This window comes from Typopeltis vanoorti, chromosome 14 (genome assembly GCF_054136105.1).
Source record: "Typopeltis vanoorti isolate ZY-2024b chromosome 14, IOZ_Tvanoo_1.0, whole genome shotgun sequence".
In the NCBI taxonomy this organism is placed as follows: domain Eukaryota; kingdom Metazoa; phylum Arthropoda; class Arachnida; order Uropygi; family Thelyphonidae; genus Typopeltis; species Typopeltis vanoorti.
This window is the reverse complement of record NC_143562.1, coordinates 36380462-36402841: the sequence shown is the minus strand read 5'-3', so window position 1 is coordinate 36402841 and position 22380 is coordinate 36380462. Positions and strand designations below refer to the sequence as shown.

The window sequence follows — 22380 nt, the reverse complement described above, 5'->3', positions numbered from 1 at the left end:
ACTATATGATGAATTTTATGCTTGTTAAAAATCAGCATGATATATAAAAGAAACACCAACAAAAATTGTAAATAAACAGTATGATTCAGTAACAAATGGATACTTGAAGACAATGGTCAAAAACAAGAGGTCAAAATGCCACAATAAGGAACATGGTCACCACTTGCAGCAATATAGTGCTCACAACAATGTTTCATACTGTCACAATGGTGTTCAGGAGCTCAGTTGGTAATAACATCCACTGCTCCTAGTTTTCTTTTTTTATTTTTCTTTTTTTTTTTGGGGGGGGGGGGTCAAGAGCAGCAACATGTCTACCTATAGCATCCCAGATATGCTCAATAGGATTAAGGTCAAGAGACCTGACTGGCCAGTTCATATATACAATAGTCTCTTCCTGAAGATATTAGTCCACTAGCTTCTTGATGAATATTATCTTGTAGGATAAATGTTTTGCTATCATGGAATGTCTTGTTCTTACTCCAGACACGAAATGGAAAACCACTCCAAAACGTCTGCTTTTATGCCATGGCTCATTTGCGTATGATAACCAGATTCAGCATCACTTTTTATGTAAAGTACCTGACTTTTACTTCCCCCGCCCTTCTCTCCAAGTTACCGAGATTTTTTTCTTTTTTTTTCTTAATTTATGGAAACCAGTGTAATGTAACCAGACAAGGTGTGAAAAAAAGTGATTTTCCTCATCTGTGATTAGTGAAGATTTTTATTTGATGAGTAAAGAAATCAGAAAAGGGTTAACTATGAGTTTATGTAATGTCAATTCTCTGGCATGCTTTATGTCATAAATAGTGTATTTTTTACCTTACTACTGTGATGTTGGGGTATGACAAGCATACCCCAACATCAAATGCCTGTTTTGTCAGTTATAACTGGAATGGAATATGACTAATAAGAGGATAAGATATGATCATATCATTATATCTTTAGAAAATGCTCAGGAATATCATAAAATAACTAACCAATTGTGATATAGTAACCTAAAACAGGTAAGTTGCAGACAGCAGTAATTAGCTTATTTCTGATGCGAATAAACTAATTACTCACTGAGAGAACATACAGAATTGGAAATATTAATAGTGGATGCTATGATTTGGGAAGTAGACAAAAGTATTACAGATTTTATTTACATTTTCGTAAATTACATCATTTCTTTATATTCATTCTAAAACATAACTTATATGTTTTGATTATTACTTTTCTGTTACTGCTGTATAATGAGAAACATGTAATTGAAAATATATTTCATTAATTTTCTATGTCACCTGTTCCTATTGTTAGGGTCATATAGCACTGATGTTTTTTCATCATGTCTCACAGACTGATTAACAGTAATATATAAGTAGTTAACATATTTGCTTAAATACTTGAAGTTCAACAAGGTTAGAATTAGTCACAGTGTTAACAAAAGCCAGGATGGAACACACAACTATGATATATTAAGAGATTTGAACTCCACCCAGGCTGACATCTGACCAGTGAGATATGTGCCTGACTAGTAAATCAAAACGAAAAAAAGAAACACAAATTGACTAGTAAACCAAAACAAAAGAAACAACAACAGAGTTTCTTGGCACTGTGAATGCAGCTTCAAGAGACAGAAAACATTACAAGAAACATTACACTGCCATACTAACAAATGATGGTCAAGGTTGCCAGAGGGCTATGGCAACCAGAAAAGACTGCTCTCTGGTTCTACTAGCAGGATGGACCCCTACAATGTCCTGTCACCAACTATCACTTGAGAATGCTACAGCCACAGCTGAAAACATTTCAAACAGGACTGTTAAGAAGACTCAATTCAAGTGGACTCTATACAAGGAAGCCAGTGGTTTATATCTCATTAACAACCACTAGCAGAGCTCATTAAAAACTGAAGCCATGAGCACGTGACTTGGAGGCTTGGCAAATGGTGTACAGTTCTGTTCTGTGCACCATTTATCTCTGATAAGTCCTGTTTTAGCCTAGAAATGATTCCAGCTATTGTTTGATCTGGAGAGAATAAGGAATGTGGTAATATCTCTCAAACATCACAGCAAGGAACACTTAGTGGAAGCAGTATCTATAATGATCAATAGACATTTCTCTTCATGCTTCTTTAACAGGGATAGTGTAACTGCTTAAAGGTACCAAGAACAGATTGTCAAACGCTATGTGTAACACTGTAGGAATATGGTTGACCTAGATTATCTTCTCAAGCATGACAATGCCACTAACCTATAGAGTTCAGGTGGTGGTGGAGTATCATGAAACAGACAATATTCAATACCTGCCATGGCCAGCAAAATCACCAGACATATCTGATCAACCATGTGAGATGCTCACGGGCATCGCATGCCAACAGCCACTGCCTTGGTCAACTGGCAAGAAAGTCTGGTTGAAGAATGGAATTTGTTGCCACAGAATCTTATAGGAACCATAAATCAAGCATGGTCCACTGCTGTCAGGCCATTTAGATGTTGGAAGGGTTCACATGCATGTTGACATGATGTGACGATATTGCATTGACACCTATAATATCATCTTTTTTGGTATTTCTTGTACATCCTTATGTATTGCCTCTCATACCCATCTAATGTTGTCTCCTCATTTTATCATTATTCTACTGTACACTGCCATACTAACAAATTTTGTTCTGCTTCACAACAATCTACATGAGTTACACCACATTTTATAAGTATTTTGTTAGACAGTGTAAAAATAATCATAATTTAAAATTCTGAATATTTTTACGTATTGTTTATGTTAGAATGTTTATTAGTTTTAGTTTCATAACACGCATTGTCGGCACTTGCGATGTGCCCGTTATTGAAATTGTTTTGTCAAAAATGATATGTAAAGTTAAAAATTTATGTACTTACCAGATTTGATTTTTTTTTTTTTTTTTTTTTTTTTTTTTGTTGTATGCGACTGCCCCAAATTTGGGAGGCATACATCAGCAGACCTTCAGCCCAACGGCCAAGAACGCCTACTTAGCCCGCCAGAGGGCACCATCAGGACTTCTAGGAGAACGATAGCTTCATATCTTCATTTCCAGTTACTGTATTGTTAGGGCCTTGTGTGCACCTGCCTTTTTGTAAGTTCCTTTAGAAAATGGCAATGAGACATTGCTGAAATATCTATTAAAGTATTATTTAATTTATATTCGGATCTACGTTGTTTCAATTCCCTAAGTGATTTAGAAATGCATAACCAACGTATAAGCCTATCTACGAGAATTACCAGATTTGAATAGTTGTGTTACTTTAAACAAATTTATTCTAATTTAAAATATTCAGTTTTGTGTTTTATGAAGACATTCTCTTGTCGCTAACGGAAACAACCGTGTCAGCCATTATACAGTATTTAGTTTCTCGCTTGCCATTTTCAAGGAGTGTGCATGCTCGCCGAGAAGTTTGATGTGTGATTGACAGCTGACAAGGAAAGCGTTCAGTATCTGAGTAACAGAAATAAACAAGAGTGCATTCGGAAGGAATTTAGAACACAGGCCGACAGATATTTAGATTCAGAGGAACTTGAGTTTTTTTTTATGTGACAGTCGGAGGAAAATTAATAGTATATTCTGAAAAAGGAATCGTGGAACTATTAAGTTTCAAAGTGGAATAAGTATTGATAAATAAAAGAGAAATATTGCTATAGGCATTTTAAAAGGAATATTGGAGGAAACACTAATTGGAAGATTTATAGGAGATTCCAAAAAGGAAATCGTAGAACTGTAAGTTTTTTTTTAATTGGAAGAGTTAAGACTGTTAATAAGCATTTAGTGAATAAAAGAAGAATTTGCTATTTACGTTCTAAAGGAATGTTTGAGAAAACTCTGATTAGGCAGTTTCATCTATATTACGGACGCCAGATCTGACTATTATTTCTACTGAAGAAAAGAGACAGAATTAAGTTTGGAAGAATTGATGTGTGCTATATAAGTGATGAGAAAGGATCCTGTAAAAATGAAGAATAAAGTCACATATCTTCAGAAAAGGGCCTTCACAGAGAGAGAAACTGACTATGAACATTTTGTCATTGTGCAAACAAAGTGTTTAGTCTAGTCTTAAGTGTAAGTTTATTTTCAAAAGGCCTAGGATCCAATTAATTTGTAGTTAGTAATGTAATATATGTTTGAAGTGTATATATATATATTGTTTTTGTTATATTAAATGTGTTTATTTTGTATTTTGGTATTGAGTCAGTGATTTATTTGGATTCTGAAAAAGAGGTCATTGCACCAATTGGAGTGAACTCTTGTGCATATAATAATATATAGGTACACTCGGAAATAAATTAAAAATAATTGTTGAAAAGAGATCATCTCTATGTAGGATTAATATTATGATAATATCCTTTCTACATAAACATCCTTAAATTAACAATGGTGCAGTCGACGACAGGATTGGTTATGACTTAACTATTTTAGAATCCAGAAAGTAAATCTTGACTCAAGTAAAATGGCTACAGGAGATAGTAATTCTAATGTGAAGTTTCTTTAGTTAAAGATGAGGAATTTTTTAGGTTAATTAATCCAACTTTAGTAATACCTTCATTCTCAGGAGATATTAGCGAAAGCATAGAAACATTTTTTAAATATGTAGAAAAAATTAGAGATTTAGGAAAATGGTCAGATTTTCATTTGTTGATTATACTTTGTAGTAAATTATTGGGCAAAGCTAAAACATTCTTAAACACATCTCCTTTGCTGAGAGACACTGACAGTTATGCAACATTTAAAAGTTTGCTAATATCAGAATTTTCAAGTGTAAGAGAATTAGGGCCTAACATTTCGAAAATTCATCAGTGCATCCAAGGTTGCTCTTTAATCAATTTAGACATGGCCTTAGAGATAATTTGAAAGAAACAGCATACAAGAAAAAGGTTAAAAATCTTGACCAGTGTTTTGGAATTGTTAAGGAAAGGGAAGAGAGACTTAGAAATATATTTCATTCCTCAAACAAACAGGTGAACTCTTTTCAATATAATGAAACTCATTCTCCTAACATTGTGACTACAGATAAAGTGAAAGAAGAAAGTTCCAAAAATATAAAGATGCTACGAAAAAGAAACAGTCTAAGGAAACTAATGTGAATTTCACTGAAAATGTTCCAGAATCTATTTCCAAGGTACAAATACATGATTTGGGAAAATTAGATGAACTGAAAACATTTCTTAGTGAAGAAATAGAAAGACAACAGAGACCAGTAGTAAAAGGACAGGAACTTCTGTTTAAGATGATATTGGATTTAACAATATCCAAGAATCTTACAGATAATCAATCTTTCTCTTGTAAATCTAATGGTATTGATAAGAATAAAACATCTCAAAGGGGATATGTTCCAAATGCTTTAGATGTAATAAACCTGTCATTTTGGTCATTTTGCTAAAGACTGTTATGTTAAAGATAAATTTTGTTTTCAACATAAGAAATCAATCAAGAAATAAAGAAAAATCTGGAAATCATTATTATTCCAATATTATACTGGCAAGGACAGAAATGTCAAACTACTCATTAGACATGGGTAAAGCTAAAGACAGCTCTAACCTTAAAAGAGAGTTTTTGATGTAGCATTAGCTCCTTATGCTAATGGAGGTAATCCTTTGACAGTTCTACAAGGATTTATTGAAAATGTGGCTTGTGAAATCTTGCTTGACAGAGGTGCACATATTTCACTCATTTCTTACAGTTTGTTTAACAAAATTAAATCTATAATTCCAAATGATATTTCAGTTTTAAGTGTCCGATTAAATTAAAGGGAACATTTGAATCAGAAATTTCAGCTGATAAGCAAATAAATGTTTTTATTTCAATTCCTTGTTTTTCATTGAAAGTTTGTCATCCATTAATAGTTCTTCCAGAATCATCTAACCCAAATGTACAAGTAATATTTGGAATTGATTTTCTGAAACGTTATGGTTTTGCATGAAATTTTGTTGATAATACAGTGTCCTTGTGTGGAGTAGAATACTGTTTGGACAGGAAATCAGGTGACAAAGGAAAATTAGAGCAGTCTCCTGAAGTTTTTCAAGACACTAATGATAATGATCAAGTGTTTAATATTGAGACTCTAAAGAATAAGGAACCTAGTTCACAAATTTGGGAAAAAGATATGTCCAAGCTCAGAAAGATGATCCCATATTCAAAACTATCTATGAAGCAGTATTGAAGGGTGAGACTCAACTGGATACATTTTACCTGGAATAACCTGGAAAACTTATATTTAGATAAAGATGGATTACTCTTATCTAGACAAATGGAAGGTTGAAAGTGAAAATATTGGCACCAACTCATATGGCATGTGCACGCAGGCACTACAAAAAGCAAATGAGGCAGAAGATAAGAAACTACTAAACTCTGCCCCACAAAAACCCACTATTTGGCCACATGGCTCAGATACACTCCACTCCTTAACATACTTAAACAACCAACACCTCAGAATCCTGTTCACCCTGGAAAAAGAGGAAAACAACAGCCTCCCTTTCCTAGACACTCTAATCACTCGCCAAACCTGATGGATCCTTGGTTTTCTCTGTTTATAGAAAACCCACCCATACAGGCAGGTACATTCACCAGCAATCCCCCCCACCCCACACAGCAATATGGGGTTATTAAAACACTATATAACAGGGCAAAATTAATCTGTTCAGATAACAATGCCCTAACCACTGAACTAAAATCCTTAATACTTTCTTAGCCAATGGCTACAACCCCCAAAAAATATTAAACCAGTAAACCATAACCCCCCCCCACAATAAAGATTATACTAAATCTATTACCATTCCCTACATCCAGGGCACCTCGGAAAAAATAACCAAAATCCTTAAAAAAATATGACTTAACTTCTTGTTACAGACCATATAAAAAGTTGGCATCCCTTATCTGCTCTACCAAAGACCAACCACTTCCCCTATACCTACCTGGGGTATACCAGGTCCCTTGCAGCTGTAAACTATCCTACTTTGACCAAACAGGCCAGCGAATATCAGGATTTCAGAACACAAGGACTACATCCAGTTTCACCAGTATTGCCACTCTGGTCTTGCAGACCATGCTCTAGATACCCGCCACAGAATACGTTGGAAGAAAGCCAAAGTAATACACCGCAGCAAGTTCAAGTATGAAAGATTATTCATAGAATCAGCCTCAGCTCTAAAAATCATTCCAAACCTCCTCAACAAATTTGGGTGCATGAGACTGCCCCAAATTTGGGAGACTTGTATCATGAGTACCTAAAGTCATGATGCAAGTTCATCATGGGTTCCTAAAGTCCTAATGGTGCCCTCTAGCAGGGCCCAACAGCCCCTGCTAGAGGGCACCATTAGGACTTTAGGAACAAAAGTAGTTTCTTATCTTCTGCCTCATTTGCTTTTTGTAGTGCCAGCATGCACATGTCATATTTGTATGTACCCATGAAGATGGCAATGTGACATTGCCAAAATATAGGAAGTATTTATTAAATTGTCTTTTAATTAATATTCCAGTATATGTTGTAAATTCCTTAAATAATTTAATAGTCAAAGTAAGATAAGTTGAAGGATCTCCACACTTCCTGTAATGAATGCAGAGGAATGACAAGATCTGACATCTTCAAACTTTGTGCATGCGTGTGTCCCGTTATTAGATATCCAGCAGAATACTGAATTAATGATTGAAAATGAGATAACTTGGGATTTAGCCAACCAAATTGTATTCTGCATTACCTTGAACTACTGATAAATATGAAAGTACATGAAATGCCACACCAGCAGAAGCACTATAAATGCTTAACAACTACTGCGGTTTTTGTAAGGGAAACAGAATGAACAGTGAAAAGCGAGCTACTGAGAAAAGCTCATGCTCAGCGGAATAAAGGTAGACAACATTAACATAAGAACACCGATGGAAAAGGTAGAGCTAGTAGAACAAACATATTAGCATAATTTTGGAATGACTAAGACAAAGAGAATATAAAAAATAAACAAATAAATAAATAAAAAATGAGATACTTCTATTGCACAAAAATCTGTGGGCATATTCCTATAGAAAATTCTTTAGGAATCTTGTAGGAAGTTTTAATGCAATTTCTTTTCAGGGCATGTCATTAATAACAACAACATCATCATCATCATCAAATTCCTGCCATGTACCCTCAAGGGGTGTACAGGATATGACAGTACTACATGAAAAAATTACATCATTACTAACTTCCTATCTACAATTTTCCTCCAAATCAGTCTGTTACTTGTCAAGACTCCAACATTATCAGATCTTATATTTCTATCGTCTAAGGCACTTTGTACCGTATCAATCCACCTATATCTTGGTCTTCCTCTGGGTCGTTTTCCTGCCAACCTGGCAGAGAACACTTGTTTTGCTAATCTTTCCTCTCCCATTCTATTTAAGTGACCATACCATCTGAGATTAGCTCTGCTAACGCATTCCTGGATGCTGACAATGTCAAGTTGTTTCCTAATATCCTCATTTTTAATATGATATTGCCATTGATGCCATCTGTTCACGCCTCTAATCTTTCTCAGGACTCTCATATCTGCGGTCTCTAGTCTTTGATCAAGTGTTTTACTTCTGACCCAGCTCTCAGATCCATAAGTTAAAATTGGTTTGAACACAGTCTTGTATATAGCTAATTTAGTGTTCCGACTAATTTCTTTCTTATTCCATATGAATTTATTCAATTGACTTCCCACGATACCAGCTTTGCTGATTCTGTTGTCTATTTCTATATTTAATTTACCATCATCATTAAAAATCGTGCCTAAGTAGCTGAAATGTTTTACTTGTTCCACAGGTTCTCCATTCACAACACAGTTGACATTTTCAATGATTCTGCCTATTTTCATTGTCTTTGTCTTTTTATTGCTGACCTTCATACCATATCTATTACAACAGCTATTCAATTTAGTCAGAGAATCTTGCAGACTTGTAGCGGATTTATTTAGAAGTATAACATCATCCGCATAAAGCAAAGAGCTGACATTAACATCTCCAATTTTGATATCAGGTTTAATACCACATTCCTTCATAATGTGATCCATATAGATAATGAATAACAGAGGGGATAATGTACATCCTTGTCTCACACCAGATTTAACATTAAACCATCTTCCTGTACTTCCTTCAATTCTAACTGCTGACTCACAACTCAAATAAAGACTAAGTATTGCTTGATATAATGCCCCATTGACACCATATAACTGCAGCGTATTGAATAGCTTTTCTCTTGGCACCTTGTCATATGCCTTTTCCAAATCGACAAAACTTAAATACAGATCTTTGTTATATTCCCATGCTTTCTCGACTATTTGTCGTAAAGTGAAGATCTGATCCTGACAGCCTCTATTTGGCCTGAATCCAGCTTGTTCTTCACCAAGCTTTTCTTCCACAATTCTTCTCAACCGTTTCTCAAGTATACTTGCATAGATCTTGCCAGGAACACTCAGTAGGGAAATACCTCTGTAATTCTCACATTCAGTTTTATTTCCCTTTTTATATATGGGTACTATGAGAGCTCTACTCCAATCATCGGGAATTCGTCCCTCTGTCCAGGCTTTCTGAACTATGCAGTGCAGCCACTGTAAGACTCTTATACCACTTGTTAATAACAACTTGTTCCTTTATATAAATGTATGTACATAAATTTATAAGAAGAGTTAAGTCTTATTGACTTCATTATTGTTGATAGTGGTATCAATCTCAACAGTTCCAGATGCAAGAGCATACAGTAGAACTGAAATAGGAAGTGATCATTTAGCTTTTGGCAAAGATAAAGATGAATATTATATTGAAAAGAAAATTATACCAAGATTCTAGAGGATCAAAGTCAAACAACTTTAAGACATGAATTGTAGTACAGAAACATATATATATATATATTGTAAGTGGAGGTTTCTGTGGTTTAAAAGTTCATATTCCGGTAATTGCACCACATTTTTTTATTAAGCTAAAAACACAAAGAAATAAAACCCGACAAGTTTCGTAAGTCACTTGACTTACATCTTCAGGGGTAAAAGGTAACTTAAAGTTTAAAACACAAAAAAGAGAAATTATTCAAAAAAGTTCATACTATACAGTTGTAGCTGTCTGAATGTTCATAAAATTAAAAAATCAGAATGCAGATTCAAAGCAGTGCTAAGTTTAAACAATGCTGGATGATGCCACGTTCTGTTGTTCACGTTCATAATGTCCGAGGAAACATATATATTATTGGAGGGGGGAATAAAACAAAGTTTGAAAACAATAACTAAACTTTGTGACTCAATGACAAGATCTGAAGAAAATATTGACATTCAATCAATGCAAGTCATGGGATGACTGAAAAGAATGAAGAAAATTAATATCACATTGGTGGCAAATGTTCTGGAGGTTATTGAAAAAAAAAAAAGCTTAGAAATGAAGGAAAGAGTACTGCAAAAGGAATCAGATGATAAAGGTGAAAAAAACTGAAATTAAAAATATTCTAAAATATAAACTGAATTAAAAATAATTTTTAATATTTTAAAAATATTAAAAATTATTTCTGTCTGGAGTAATTACAGTAATACAATGACAAATTAAATAAGCAGTATCGAATAGTGATAAAAAATATTCTACAGAAATACAGGAGTACACATCAATACTTGAAAAAAATCAAAAATCTGAAATGTGGAAAGGCAGATGGAATAAATATTTAATCAAAAATGCTCAAACATGGAGGTAAAAAAGTTGTACAGTGGCTACATTGCATCAATCACAAGGTCTGGTCAGAGAGGTTGTATTCCAAATGAGTGCAGTACAGATCTCACAGAACCCATATAGAAAAGGAAAATAGAACAATGTGAGAATTACCAAAGAGATCCCTACTGAGTATGCAAGTAAGATTTATCTAGAACACTGACAGTTCAGCTGAACAGGGGGCTGTTAGGATCAGATTTTTACTTAGGCAAATAACTGAGAAATCATAAGAACATAAGAATATTATCAGTTTGCATTATTATTGTTTTTAAACAGTGAACTCCACATATGATTTATTCATTATCGGAGGCTCCAAAGGGATTGCAGCTTTATGTAGGTAGCTGTTCCTTCTGGTGCAGATTTTTTGATAAGTGACTTTGCATAGAGTGAGATTTCAGGTTGAGTGGAAACTGGGAGCAGCATCTGTATTTAATCTGTAAACAAGAATCTGTATTTAAGGTTTGCAGATCTGGAAAAGGCACATGACATAATGCCAAGAGAAAAGTTGCTAAAAATGCTACAATTATATGGAATTAAATGGAATATTAGACAGAGCCTATATTGTACACAGCTCATTATATATAGCTTAAGTTTTAAGTCAGCAGCTAGAATTGAAGGTAGAAAGAAGATTTTGTTAAATCAGTTGTAAGACAAAGGATGTGTGGTTCTACTGTTATTCATCATTATGAAGGAAAGTGGCATTAAATTTAATGTTAATACTGAAGATATTCAACTTAGTTCATTATTTTATACACATGCTATTACCTATAAATAAACCCAGTCTACAGAACTAACTAAATTGAATGACTGCTGCAACAAATTTAATAAGAGAATTAATAATTAAAAAAAGACAAAAACTGTGAAAATGGGCTAGAACATGCAAAAGCTAGTCCCTTTAGGCAAGTGCTGAAACATTTCCCCAGCATAAATAATTAAAATATTTCAACTTGTTTAGGCACATTTTTTTTTATTGGAGATAGCAAATTGACAGCTGGAAATACATAATAAAATAAGTAATGCTAGTATGTTGGAGGAGCCAATTGAATAAATTTATTATTATTATACGGCACCTCCACGTAGTCTGAAGACTCATTGTGGGAGACCCAATCTATCTTATCAATATAAGATAATAATCATATCTCCTTGAACCCATTAACAAAACACTCACAACCGACTCTGGCAACAACCCATTCCACTCATTCACAACTCTCAAAGCAAAAAATTAGTCCTCGCATCCCTACTAGCCACCTAATTCAACTTCCAAGGATCTTGTTCTGGTCCCTCTAGCCAAGTGCTGAAACATTTCCCCTGAATCTATCCTACAAAACCCTATAAATGTTTCTATCATATCCCAGATTGCAACCAACTTCTGCAATCCAGACACACACACACCTTCAATCTACCCGCATAGGGAATATGGAAGATCCCCTATTATATCTCTATTATATAGATGGAATATTCCCTAGAAGATCTCTATTATATGGAATAAGAGAGAAATTATCCAAAACATTGTTCAAGTCAATTTTAATTTATGCATCTGAGAGTTAGAAATAAATCAAATGATCCAAGACTAGAGACCACAGATATGAGAATTCTTAGTAAAATTAGTATACTGATCAGATGAATTCAATGTTAGAATTATATTAAAAATAAAGAGCATCATTATCATTTAAAAATCTGTATGCAGAGATAATCTTTAGTAATATGGTCACATAAACACAGTAGGAAAGGAAGGATAACAAATGTTTGATGCTGGGAGTGCATGAAAAAAGATCCAAAACTAACCAGTTCTAGGTAGCCTGATGTAGTTAATAGTGCCTAAGAAGACAAATTAAGGATATTGGAGACATAATGAATAACAGATTAACTTGGAAGAAAATGTTACTAGAAGGGTAAGAAAGTACTCTTAATTATGGTACTATCAGGAGTATCATATACATGATGGGTAGTAACATTCCCTTGAGGATAATCTGCCACTGCTGATCAAAAGGTGATCTTACTTATGATACCCACCTTTGGACAAATGCCACAGAGATATATAAGTTCAGAGATATGGTTGGTCTTGATATCTGTAAAGCATATCTTGATAAGTAAACTCCGATCTTATGATTAATCTTCAGAATTTTGCAATTGGATCAGCAGCTTTCTATTTGCACATTAATGGTAACTGGACCTTTTCCCTGAAACTTTGCAATTAACACTGGAGAACAACAGGACTAATTTTTTATCTACTCCTTTCTTTCTGTATATATATCAAGAACTTCCACCAACTGATTCCAAATTCAGTCTATAGTTTTGCAAATGACAATAAATTGCACTCTAATTTCTCATTTGACAAACAAAACTATTAGAATACAATATCCTTGTCTGATGAGGGTACACATCAGGAATTTCTGTATGTCTACAACCTTAAATTTTGATCTCCAAATCATTCTTCAGTCTGAAAAAGCATAACTTCAATACTAGACAACCTCAATTCATTTTTTCTCACAGAACACCCTCTCCCCCTCTCTCCCAATTTTACTTTGAGCAATACCTAGTTCTCCTCTTCATGGAATAACTTCAACTTTCAATGTTTCATGACAAAGAAATCACAAGTATTGCCTCTTCAAGGTTCAGAAGCTGGGTTTCCCCTTGTTCAGGCATTACCTCTATTCAACTATTAACTCCAATCAATGAAGATGTTCTCACAATTAGTGTAGTGTCTATAAGAGCTCTCTAAAAATCCTTCAATCAACAAGAGATTGAAGGATTTTTTAAAATTTTTTAGAAAAGACAGCTATCAGATTGATTAATGACATATCTCCCATCAATTCACTCTACTCTTTCACACTTCCCAGAATTTCAACACTCTCCTCTAAATCTGTCAAGACAAGTGCAGTGGCTATTCAGCCACCTTGCTCCTTCAACTCCAAACTCGCAAAACACATTTTCTTTTCTCATCATTCATTACATCTATTGCTGCTCTTCAGAACTGTCTCTCATCTTATATATTTCTTAAGTCTTTAAATCAAATGTTAATTTCTTTTTCTCCTCACTAGCTGCCTTATCCATAGCACTAATATATACTATAGGTTGAATAATTTCTCTTGTGCAAGATTACCAATTCATTAATAGCATAAGCTAAAAATAAAATGAAGAGATGCCATATTCTGAAATGAAATGCAATGCTTTTTTGAGTGCAAATAAGTACCACATATGCTAGCACCTAAGGAAGCTTTCAAAGTTATACTTTTATTTAAATAAATAAAAATTAAATGTACTAAATTTTGCTGCTGTCCACTGAATTTACCTGGATTCACTGAATCCAGTCATTAAGCAGAGCAATAATCAGTACAGTAGAGCAGTGCTTCCCAAACTGTGGGCTGCAGTCCCCCTTGGGGGGGGGGGGGATGAAATAATGAAAACAAATTTTAGATGTTTTAAGACTAGGTGTGCCGTGTCAAATGTGTATGTAAAATGCTAAAAATGTAATATTTGCATTTGATTTTTGCAATATTCGCTGTGTATATTTTGTATTGAATATGAATACAATAAATATTATAATATATCTGTATTACTATTTTTTTTTCGATGGGAGCTGTGAAATATTTTAATTTTTCCAAGAGGGCCTTTTACATCCATAAGTTTGGGAAGCACTGCAGTAGAGTACAAACTTAACATAACTGAATTTTTTTATAATAAATATTATATAATGATTACCTTGAAACTAATGAAAAGACTGAGTGCCAATTCACACACAAATTCTATAAGCTGTGATATATCCTGTTTTCCTAATCCTTGGGAAACAGTTATCTTCAGAGACTGTTGAAATACTTCTAGAATTCTACCCATATACTCAGCTGATATCAAAGGCTCTAATTGATAAAGTAAAAGCTGCTTAAAATACAACTTTTTTTAGAACTTACTTTAATAAGTCTAGTTGATTTATAATAATTTAATACACTTCATAATTATCAAGTAGTTCATCAAGATTATAATTTACAATGCAATTATTAACACTCATGCATGCACTTTGTATTTTATAAAACCAATTCCCAAAATGATATGGCAACATTTACAAACTAACTATCTTGGGAAAGAAGCAGTTAAGGTTTAAAGTAAAATATTTGATGTTGAACAGAAAAGTGCATAAAAGTTTGGACCTCTTACTTCCAGTTAAAATTTCTCCAGAAGTGAAGGGTAAAACAATTGCCTGATGATATGTCACTTCTCTTTCATACAGACTTGGACTATACAGCAGTAAATACACTACTGATCATGATTCATCTGTAGCTGTGGAGAGCAAGTGAAGGATAAGAATGGAATGGAAGATGTTAATTATATAATTAAAACTTACAATCAAGGCTTTTACCTTCTTGAAAACAAATCAAATGTGTATGTGTATTTGATGGACTAACAAATGTGTTTCAGTTCAACCCTTGATCTTGAAGGTAGAGCATACATTTTTATTTACTATAAATTTAAAAAAAATTAATTTACAAACTCTGCAGTGAAAAGGCAAGATGAAAAGCTATAGATATTAAGTACTGGAATATACAAATCAAAATCAAAAGATATACAATGAACTATATTTATTGGTTTCAAAAGTCATTGACCAGTGATGAGTAACAGAATCAGAGACAACAAATCTTGATATCATGGCACAAGATCAAGCCAAAATAGCTGAAAAAGCATTACATTTAGCTCCAGAGCAGACAACTCCATGCATATCTAACCTGAAACTACCTAAAGGTACTAGGGGTTTGCAACTTTTAAAAGATCTGGTCCAGAAATAAAAGAGTTAAATTAGAATTAAAAAAAGAAGATGACCAGTTAAACATAAGAATACATGAGCAAAAGCAACATGGTATAATGAAACTAACTTTTCATTTGGAGAACATAAGGAGGAAACTAATGTATTTCTAATAAGGTCTGCAATTAGAATGAAGCCATCCACTGTGCACATGATACTGTTTATCAATGTTTCTAGTTCTTGAAGGAACATGCCTGGGTTTCAGTCTACAGGTCTAAATATCGTGTTAATGATGTATTTGTAATATTGTCAGCAAGCACTAGTGTTTCAACATATACAAACTGAGTCAAGATTTCAACAACGTCTCTCCTTAATGAAAGTCATAATATCACTCCCTCTTTTGTCACCTACTGTGTAGAAGAAATTTTGATGTCATATGCATGTATACTGCTATATTACTTGCAGTAACTTCAATTCAGTATTAGTATGTCTATATTAGTTAAAGTGCTAATGTCTATATATTAGTGTATTAATATTAACCCAGCATTATTAAGGTGGCAGTGTCACAGTTATTTCTTTCTATATCTTTGGGGCCTGTGATATTCCACCTTACTAACACCAGGTTAACAAGCAATGTATTATGAGGGCTAGCCAGAGTTTCTTTTTACTTATGTTAGTAGATAAAATGCCAAGTTCAGGAGTTTATGTCCATGTTATATGGCATGGACAATATTCACTGAACACACTAAGATAATGCAACAACACCTTGCCTGCATGTAAAGTTTTCATGATTACCAAGTTGTATTGTAGGTTAGTTAAATTACAGGCACATGATTAGTCCATAGAAAGTTGCCACGAACCAAAAATTAGCAACTCTCCTAAAAGCCACAAAATCTCTCTCACACACAGAAATATTCGAACACCACAACGTAGTCTATAAATTTCCTTGTCAAAAAAACTGTGACATCACCTACACTGGCTCTACCATTAAGTCTTTATGGACTAGACAACAAGAGCACCTCCGGGATTGCAACATCCCCATTCCAGAATATCTAAACACAAAAAAACATCACAACATCAAAAATAAAAATAAAATACAGAGTACAGGGAAGACAGAAATTGCAGCTAACGTCCTTGAACTGAAACATATCCAGCAAATCAACAAGGTCATAATCATAGACAAGACAACGAAACAATGTTTAGAACATCCAAAACAATTGCCATAAAATGCAATGAAAACTCAATCAACGTCCACCGACCCTACCTAATTTCCAAATGTTGAACAATCCACAACCTACAAATCAAGCCACGCCTCCAGCCATTTAGCAACAAAAAATGCCCTTTTTTGGCAGATTCAACTTGCAGTCATGACATAGCCCTACACTCATTCCGAAAATGGTCAGTCGACCGAAACGGTTCACACCCCGTTAACGTTCTCCCCTGCCCCAGTTTTCCCACAAGTAAACCCTTCCCCTTGCCCCAAAAAAAGTACCCTTAAACACAATAATATATATATATATATATATATATATATACACACTAGGGGACTCTGCCCTATGGCGCCCAATTCCCAGTGTTCCAGACTAGTAGGCCAGTTCTCCTTGAATTCTGATGACTCGACACTCAGGGTAGCCCCCCTGATAAGTCAGCTTGTGCTCTTAGAGAATACAGAGACAAATGCAAGAATGCTAAACACTGTGTAAAACTAGCTAAACAAAAGTCATGGGAGGACGTTGGCAAGAATATAGAAAATAAATATCAAGAAGGTGGCAAAATATTCTGGAGGTTGTTGAAGAAGCTAAGGAATGGAGGAAAGAGGGCTGTAAAAGGAGTTAGAGATGGTAAAGGTGACATGAAAACGGGAGAAAAAGATATCCTTGAAGTATGGGGTAATTACTTTGAAAAACTGCTAAATGAAACAAGCAGTGATGACAGTACAGTGGTAAAAAACACTGACCAGGCATGCAGTCAGGAATACATATCCATACTTGAAGTAGAAAAAGCCATCAAAGGCTTGAAATGTGTGGAAAGGCAGCAGGAGTAGCTGATATTCGACCAGAAATGCTGAAGTATGGTGGTATAAGAGTCTTACAGTGGCTGCACTGCATAGTTCAGAAAGCCTGGACAGAGGGACGAATTCCTGATGATTGGAGTAGAGCTCTCACAGTACCCATATATAAAAAGGGAAATAAAACTGAATGTGAGAATTACAGAGGTATTTCCCTACTGAGTGTTCCTGGTAAGATCTATGCAAGTATACTTAAGAAACGGTTGAGAAGAATTGTGGAAGAAAAGCTTGGTGAAGAACAAGCTGGATTCAGGCCAAATATTGTCTATATTTAAGTTTTGTCGATTTGGAAAAGGCATATGACAAGGTGCCAAGAGAGAAGCTGTTAAATACGCTGCTGTTATATGGTGTGAATGGGGCATTATATCAAGCAATACTTAGTCTTTATTTGAGTTGTAAGTCAGCAGTTAGAATTGAAGGAAGTACAGGAAGATGGTTTAATGTTAAATCTGGTGTGAGACAAGGATGTACATTATCCCCTCTGTTATTCGTTATCTATATGGATCACATTATGAAGGAAAGTGGTATTAAACATGATATCAAAATTGGAGATGTTAATGTCAGCTCTTTGCTTTATGCAGATGATGTTATACTTCTAAATAAATCCGCTACAAGTCTGCAAGATTCTCTGACTAAATTGAATAGCTGTTGTAATAGATATGGTATGAAGGTCAGCAATAAAAAGACAAAGACAATGAAAATAGGCAGAATCATTGAAAATGTCAACTGTATTGTGAACGGAGAACCTCTGGAACAAGTAAAACATATCAGCTATACTTGGCACGATTTTTACTGAAGATGGTAAATTAAATATAGAAATAGACAACAGAATCAGCAAAGCTGGTAAGGTGGGAAGTCAATTGAATAAATTCATATGGAATAAGAGAGAAATTAGTCAGAACACTAAATTATCTGTATACAAGACAGTGTTCGAACCAGTTTTAACTTATGGATCTGAGAGCTGGGTCAGAAGTAAAACACTTGACCAAAGACTAGAGATCGTAGATATGAGAGTCCTGAGAAAGATTAGAGGCATGAAAAGATGGCATCAATGGCAATATCATATTAAAAATGAGGATATCAGGAAAGAACTTGAGATTGTCAGCATCCAGGAATGCATTAGCAGAGCTAATATCAGGTGGTATAGTCACTTAAACAGAATGGGCGAGGAAAGATTAGCAAATCAAGTGTTCTCTGCCAGGTTGGCAGCAAAACGACCCAGAGAGGAAGACCAAGATATAGGTGGATTGATACGGTACAAAGTGCCTTAGACGATAGAAACATAAGATCTGATAATGTTGGAGTCTTGACAAGTAACAGACTGATTTGGAGGAAAATTGTAGAGATAGGAAGTTAGTAATGATGTAATTTTTTTCATGTAGTACTATCATATCCTGTACACCCCTTGAGGGTACATGGCAGGAATTTGATGATGAAGATTTGAGCCATTTAGTATGAGACAGAAGCTAACAAGCAAAGCATACATGCTGCTACACACCAGTATCACCCGAATAGGACTGTAAACTGCACAGATATATAATTATGGTCAATTTCAATCATGGGAGATATACATTAGAGGGAGGAGAAAACAAGTAAGATGATGAAAAGGGATTTTATATTACTACTCAGGGATAACTCCCTTATGGAGTATGTGATGAAAAAAACTTTTGGTACAAGAACAATGGATCTGGTAGTAGCCCCTGAGAATTTGTTTATAAATCCATTAGCCATTGTGCTTAAAATTAATGGGAGTAATTGAAGTTTTGGCATGGGAGGTGACAATACATGTAAGACCATCAACTAAGAAAAGACACATTAAATTATAAGGCAGATTATTATAATAAACTGAAAAGGCAGCCTGAGACAATGAAGTGTCATAAACTGTGTGATAGAGGAATCAGGGAATTAGTCAAAGAATGCATAAAAGAAGCTGTATATACACTAAAACCTAAGGAAGAACACTATTTCTGAAGATTACAACCACAATTCAGCTTGTGGCAATTTGTATAACTAACTATTTTGAGTAGAATGTAGGTACACATTCAAATTTTCAAATCATGTGCAAAGGGATCATGTAGTAGCAGTCAACAGGATAAAAGGCAAAAAGATGTGCTAGGAGAATTGCATTTGAAGGAATAAAGTTGCAAACTTGGATGTCATGTAACATCTCCAAGACATCACTAGATGATTTCATGTGGAGAAGAATTATTGGAAAGCTTGAAGGCCTCAGAATTACTGATATTGCCATAGAGTTTGGAATCACACATAGCATTGTACCCAGGCTCAGGGCAGCATTTCAGACGTTTGCTAAGAGGTTGCCCTTGCTCTACCGTGGAGCACGAGATAGATTTTTGGTTATAGCAGCAAAACATAATCAATGCACCATGGCGGGTCAACTTGAAGTCATCTCCCATCAAGCACAGGTACACGGATATCTTAACAAACTGTGGCAAGACGTCTGTGACAAGTAGGCCTATATGACTAAAGGCCTGTAAGTTTGCATCCCTTTATCCACAGCTTATCATCGTGCACATTTTCAGTGATGTGGAGTATCCATAACTATAGAATAACACGTATGCCACAGTAAAATAAAGTTTATGTAAATATTTAGTCTTATATATCATAAGACATCAGTACAATTAAAATAATTGTGTTTTTTTTTTTGTTGTATTTGTTTTTTTTATAAAGATTTGGCTTATAATTTCATATTAGTTCTTCAGAGCCTGCTCATCATGAGCAATTGTTAGGGATCTATGTTTGAGGGTGCTGATGATCCCTAGTTTTCATGATAGATGGTGGTATCTTTGTGTATGTATTGGCCTGTGTGTGTATGTATGTAGATTTGTGATAGACAGTGAAGGAAAAACAGCCAGAGAGAAGATGTGTGACAAGTGTCTAAAAAAAAAAGGAAGAGAGTTATTGTTTTCAGTCTCAATGATAAACTGGACGCATTCATGTTGTTGGTCAGGTGGCACTTAGAATGTATTTAATATTTGGCAGTCCAGATGCCAAATATAGCGAATATATCTTCAATGTATCCGAGCAAGACTGAATGGTAGTTGAATCTATTCCTTCAACTACTGGTCACAGTGGTGCAATTGTTTTGTGTATTTTTGGTAGACATAAATTCTAAGAGTGTAGGCATAATGTGGTAATAGCTTTTAATCTACTTCTGCCAGCTACATGGTGAATGACTTGTTTTATTTTTGATATGGTGTGTTGGATTGTAGTTAACCAATTAGTACATGTTGTCAGATACTAGCAGGTTCATTTTTCAAGGTAAGTTGTTTGGTCAAGAATGACAGTAGCATCACATTTGTCAGCCCTGTTAATAATGATGCCTTTGTTATATTTTAGAGCTAATATTTCTGCTTTGTTAAACTACTACTTAGTCAATTATTATAATAAATATGTTACATGTCTCTATCTGTATTTTATGCTGTATTTGTGAGGAGGAATTTTAGACCTCTTTCAATGTAGTAGATAAAATCTAATTTGTTGACTTACCTTAGTGGGATAACACAGTTTAGAACTTTTTCCAGAAGTGAGAGTTGTTCACTGTTACGGTTGTAGCTGGATAGGTTAATAACTAGACATTGTCCATTGGCAGTTAGTTGCTCCTCACTTTGCTTGTTCGTGATCGACTGCTCCTCTAGGAATCAGATCTAGATTGTAGGCTACTTTCTTTTGCTGTTTCAGTCTATAGAACTTGGCTATCAGTTTTTGCATGAAACTGTGCAAAACAAGTCGTCGTAATCAGTTTTTGAAAGTAAATTGGGCAAAAAGAGTTGCCATAAATCTTTCAAGAATATCTCAAATATCAGAATTTATGTAGCTTGATAGCTCTAATTTTAAATTAAACTTGACAAGAAATTACATTCTGGTTTAATCCTTTATTCAAGCATAAGTAAACAAAGTTTACTTGAAAAGTATCTCCAAATATAAGATATTTGTATACAGAGGCTGATGCCTTCGCATTCATTGCTTTAGCACCATGTGATGCAAAGCATACCTCCTTTCAAAAGTATATATTGCTATGATTTATAGGATGGATCACTACTGATACTGGTTTCAACCTTTACTGAATTCTCATTGGTGGAAGCCAGACCCAGAAGAGTTACCATCATCATCAAATTCCTGACATGTACCCTCAAGAGATGTACAGGATATGAGAGTACATGAAAAATTTACATCATTACTAACTGCCTATCTACAATTATTCTCCAAACCAATCTGTTACCTGTCAAGACTAAAATATTATCAGATCTTATATTTCTATCTTCTAAGGCTATTTTTACTATGCTTTTTCCTGTCAACCTGGCAGAGAACACTTGTTTTGCTAATCTTTCGCCTCCCATTCTGTTTAAGTGAGAGTACCACCTGAGATTAGCTCTGCTAATACATTCCTGGATGCTAACAATGTCACGTTCTTTCCTAATATCGTCAATTTTAATATGATATTGCCATTGATGCCATCTGTTCATACCCCTAATCTTTCTCAGGACGCTAATATCTGCGGTCTCTAGTCTTTGGTCACAGAAGTGTTTTACTTCTAACCCAGCTCTCAGATCCATAAATTAAAATTGGTTTAAACACTGTCTTGTATACAACTAATTTAGTGTTTTTACTAATTTCTGTTTAATTCCATATAAATTTATTCAGTTGACTTCCTAGCATACTAGCTTTGTTGATTCTGTTGTCTATTTCCATATTTAATTTACTATCTTCACTAAAAGGTTTGCCTAAGTAGCTGAACTATTTTACTTGTTCTATAGATTCTCCATTCACAATGCAGTTGCTCTTTTCAATGCTTCTGCCTATTTTCATTGTCTTTGTCTTGTTATTGCTGACCTTCATACCATATCTATT

The 22380-nt window shown here is 34.5% G+C and overlaps 1 protein-coding gene across 1 annotated transcript in view; it reads right to left on the bottom strand.

The window, feature by feature from the left end:
- Window positions 1–22380, bottom strand: part of Ltn1 (E3 ubiquitin-protein ligase listerin) — a 359867-nt gene that overhangs the window by 193678 nt on the left and 143809 nt on the right. The window contains exon 12 of the mRNA XM_090403432.1: window positions 14411–14565. Within this exon, the coding sequence (XP_090259558.1) occupies window positions 14411–14565 (155 nt within the window). The remainder of the gene's footprint in view (window positions 1–14410; window positions 14566–22380) is intronic.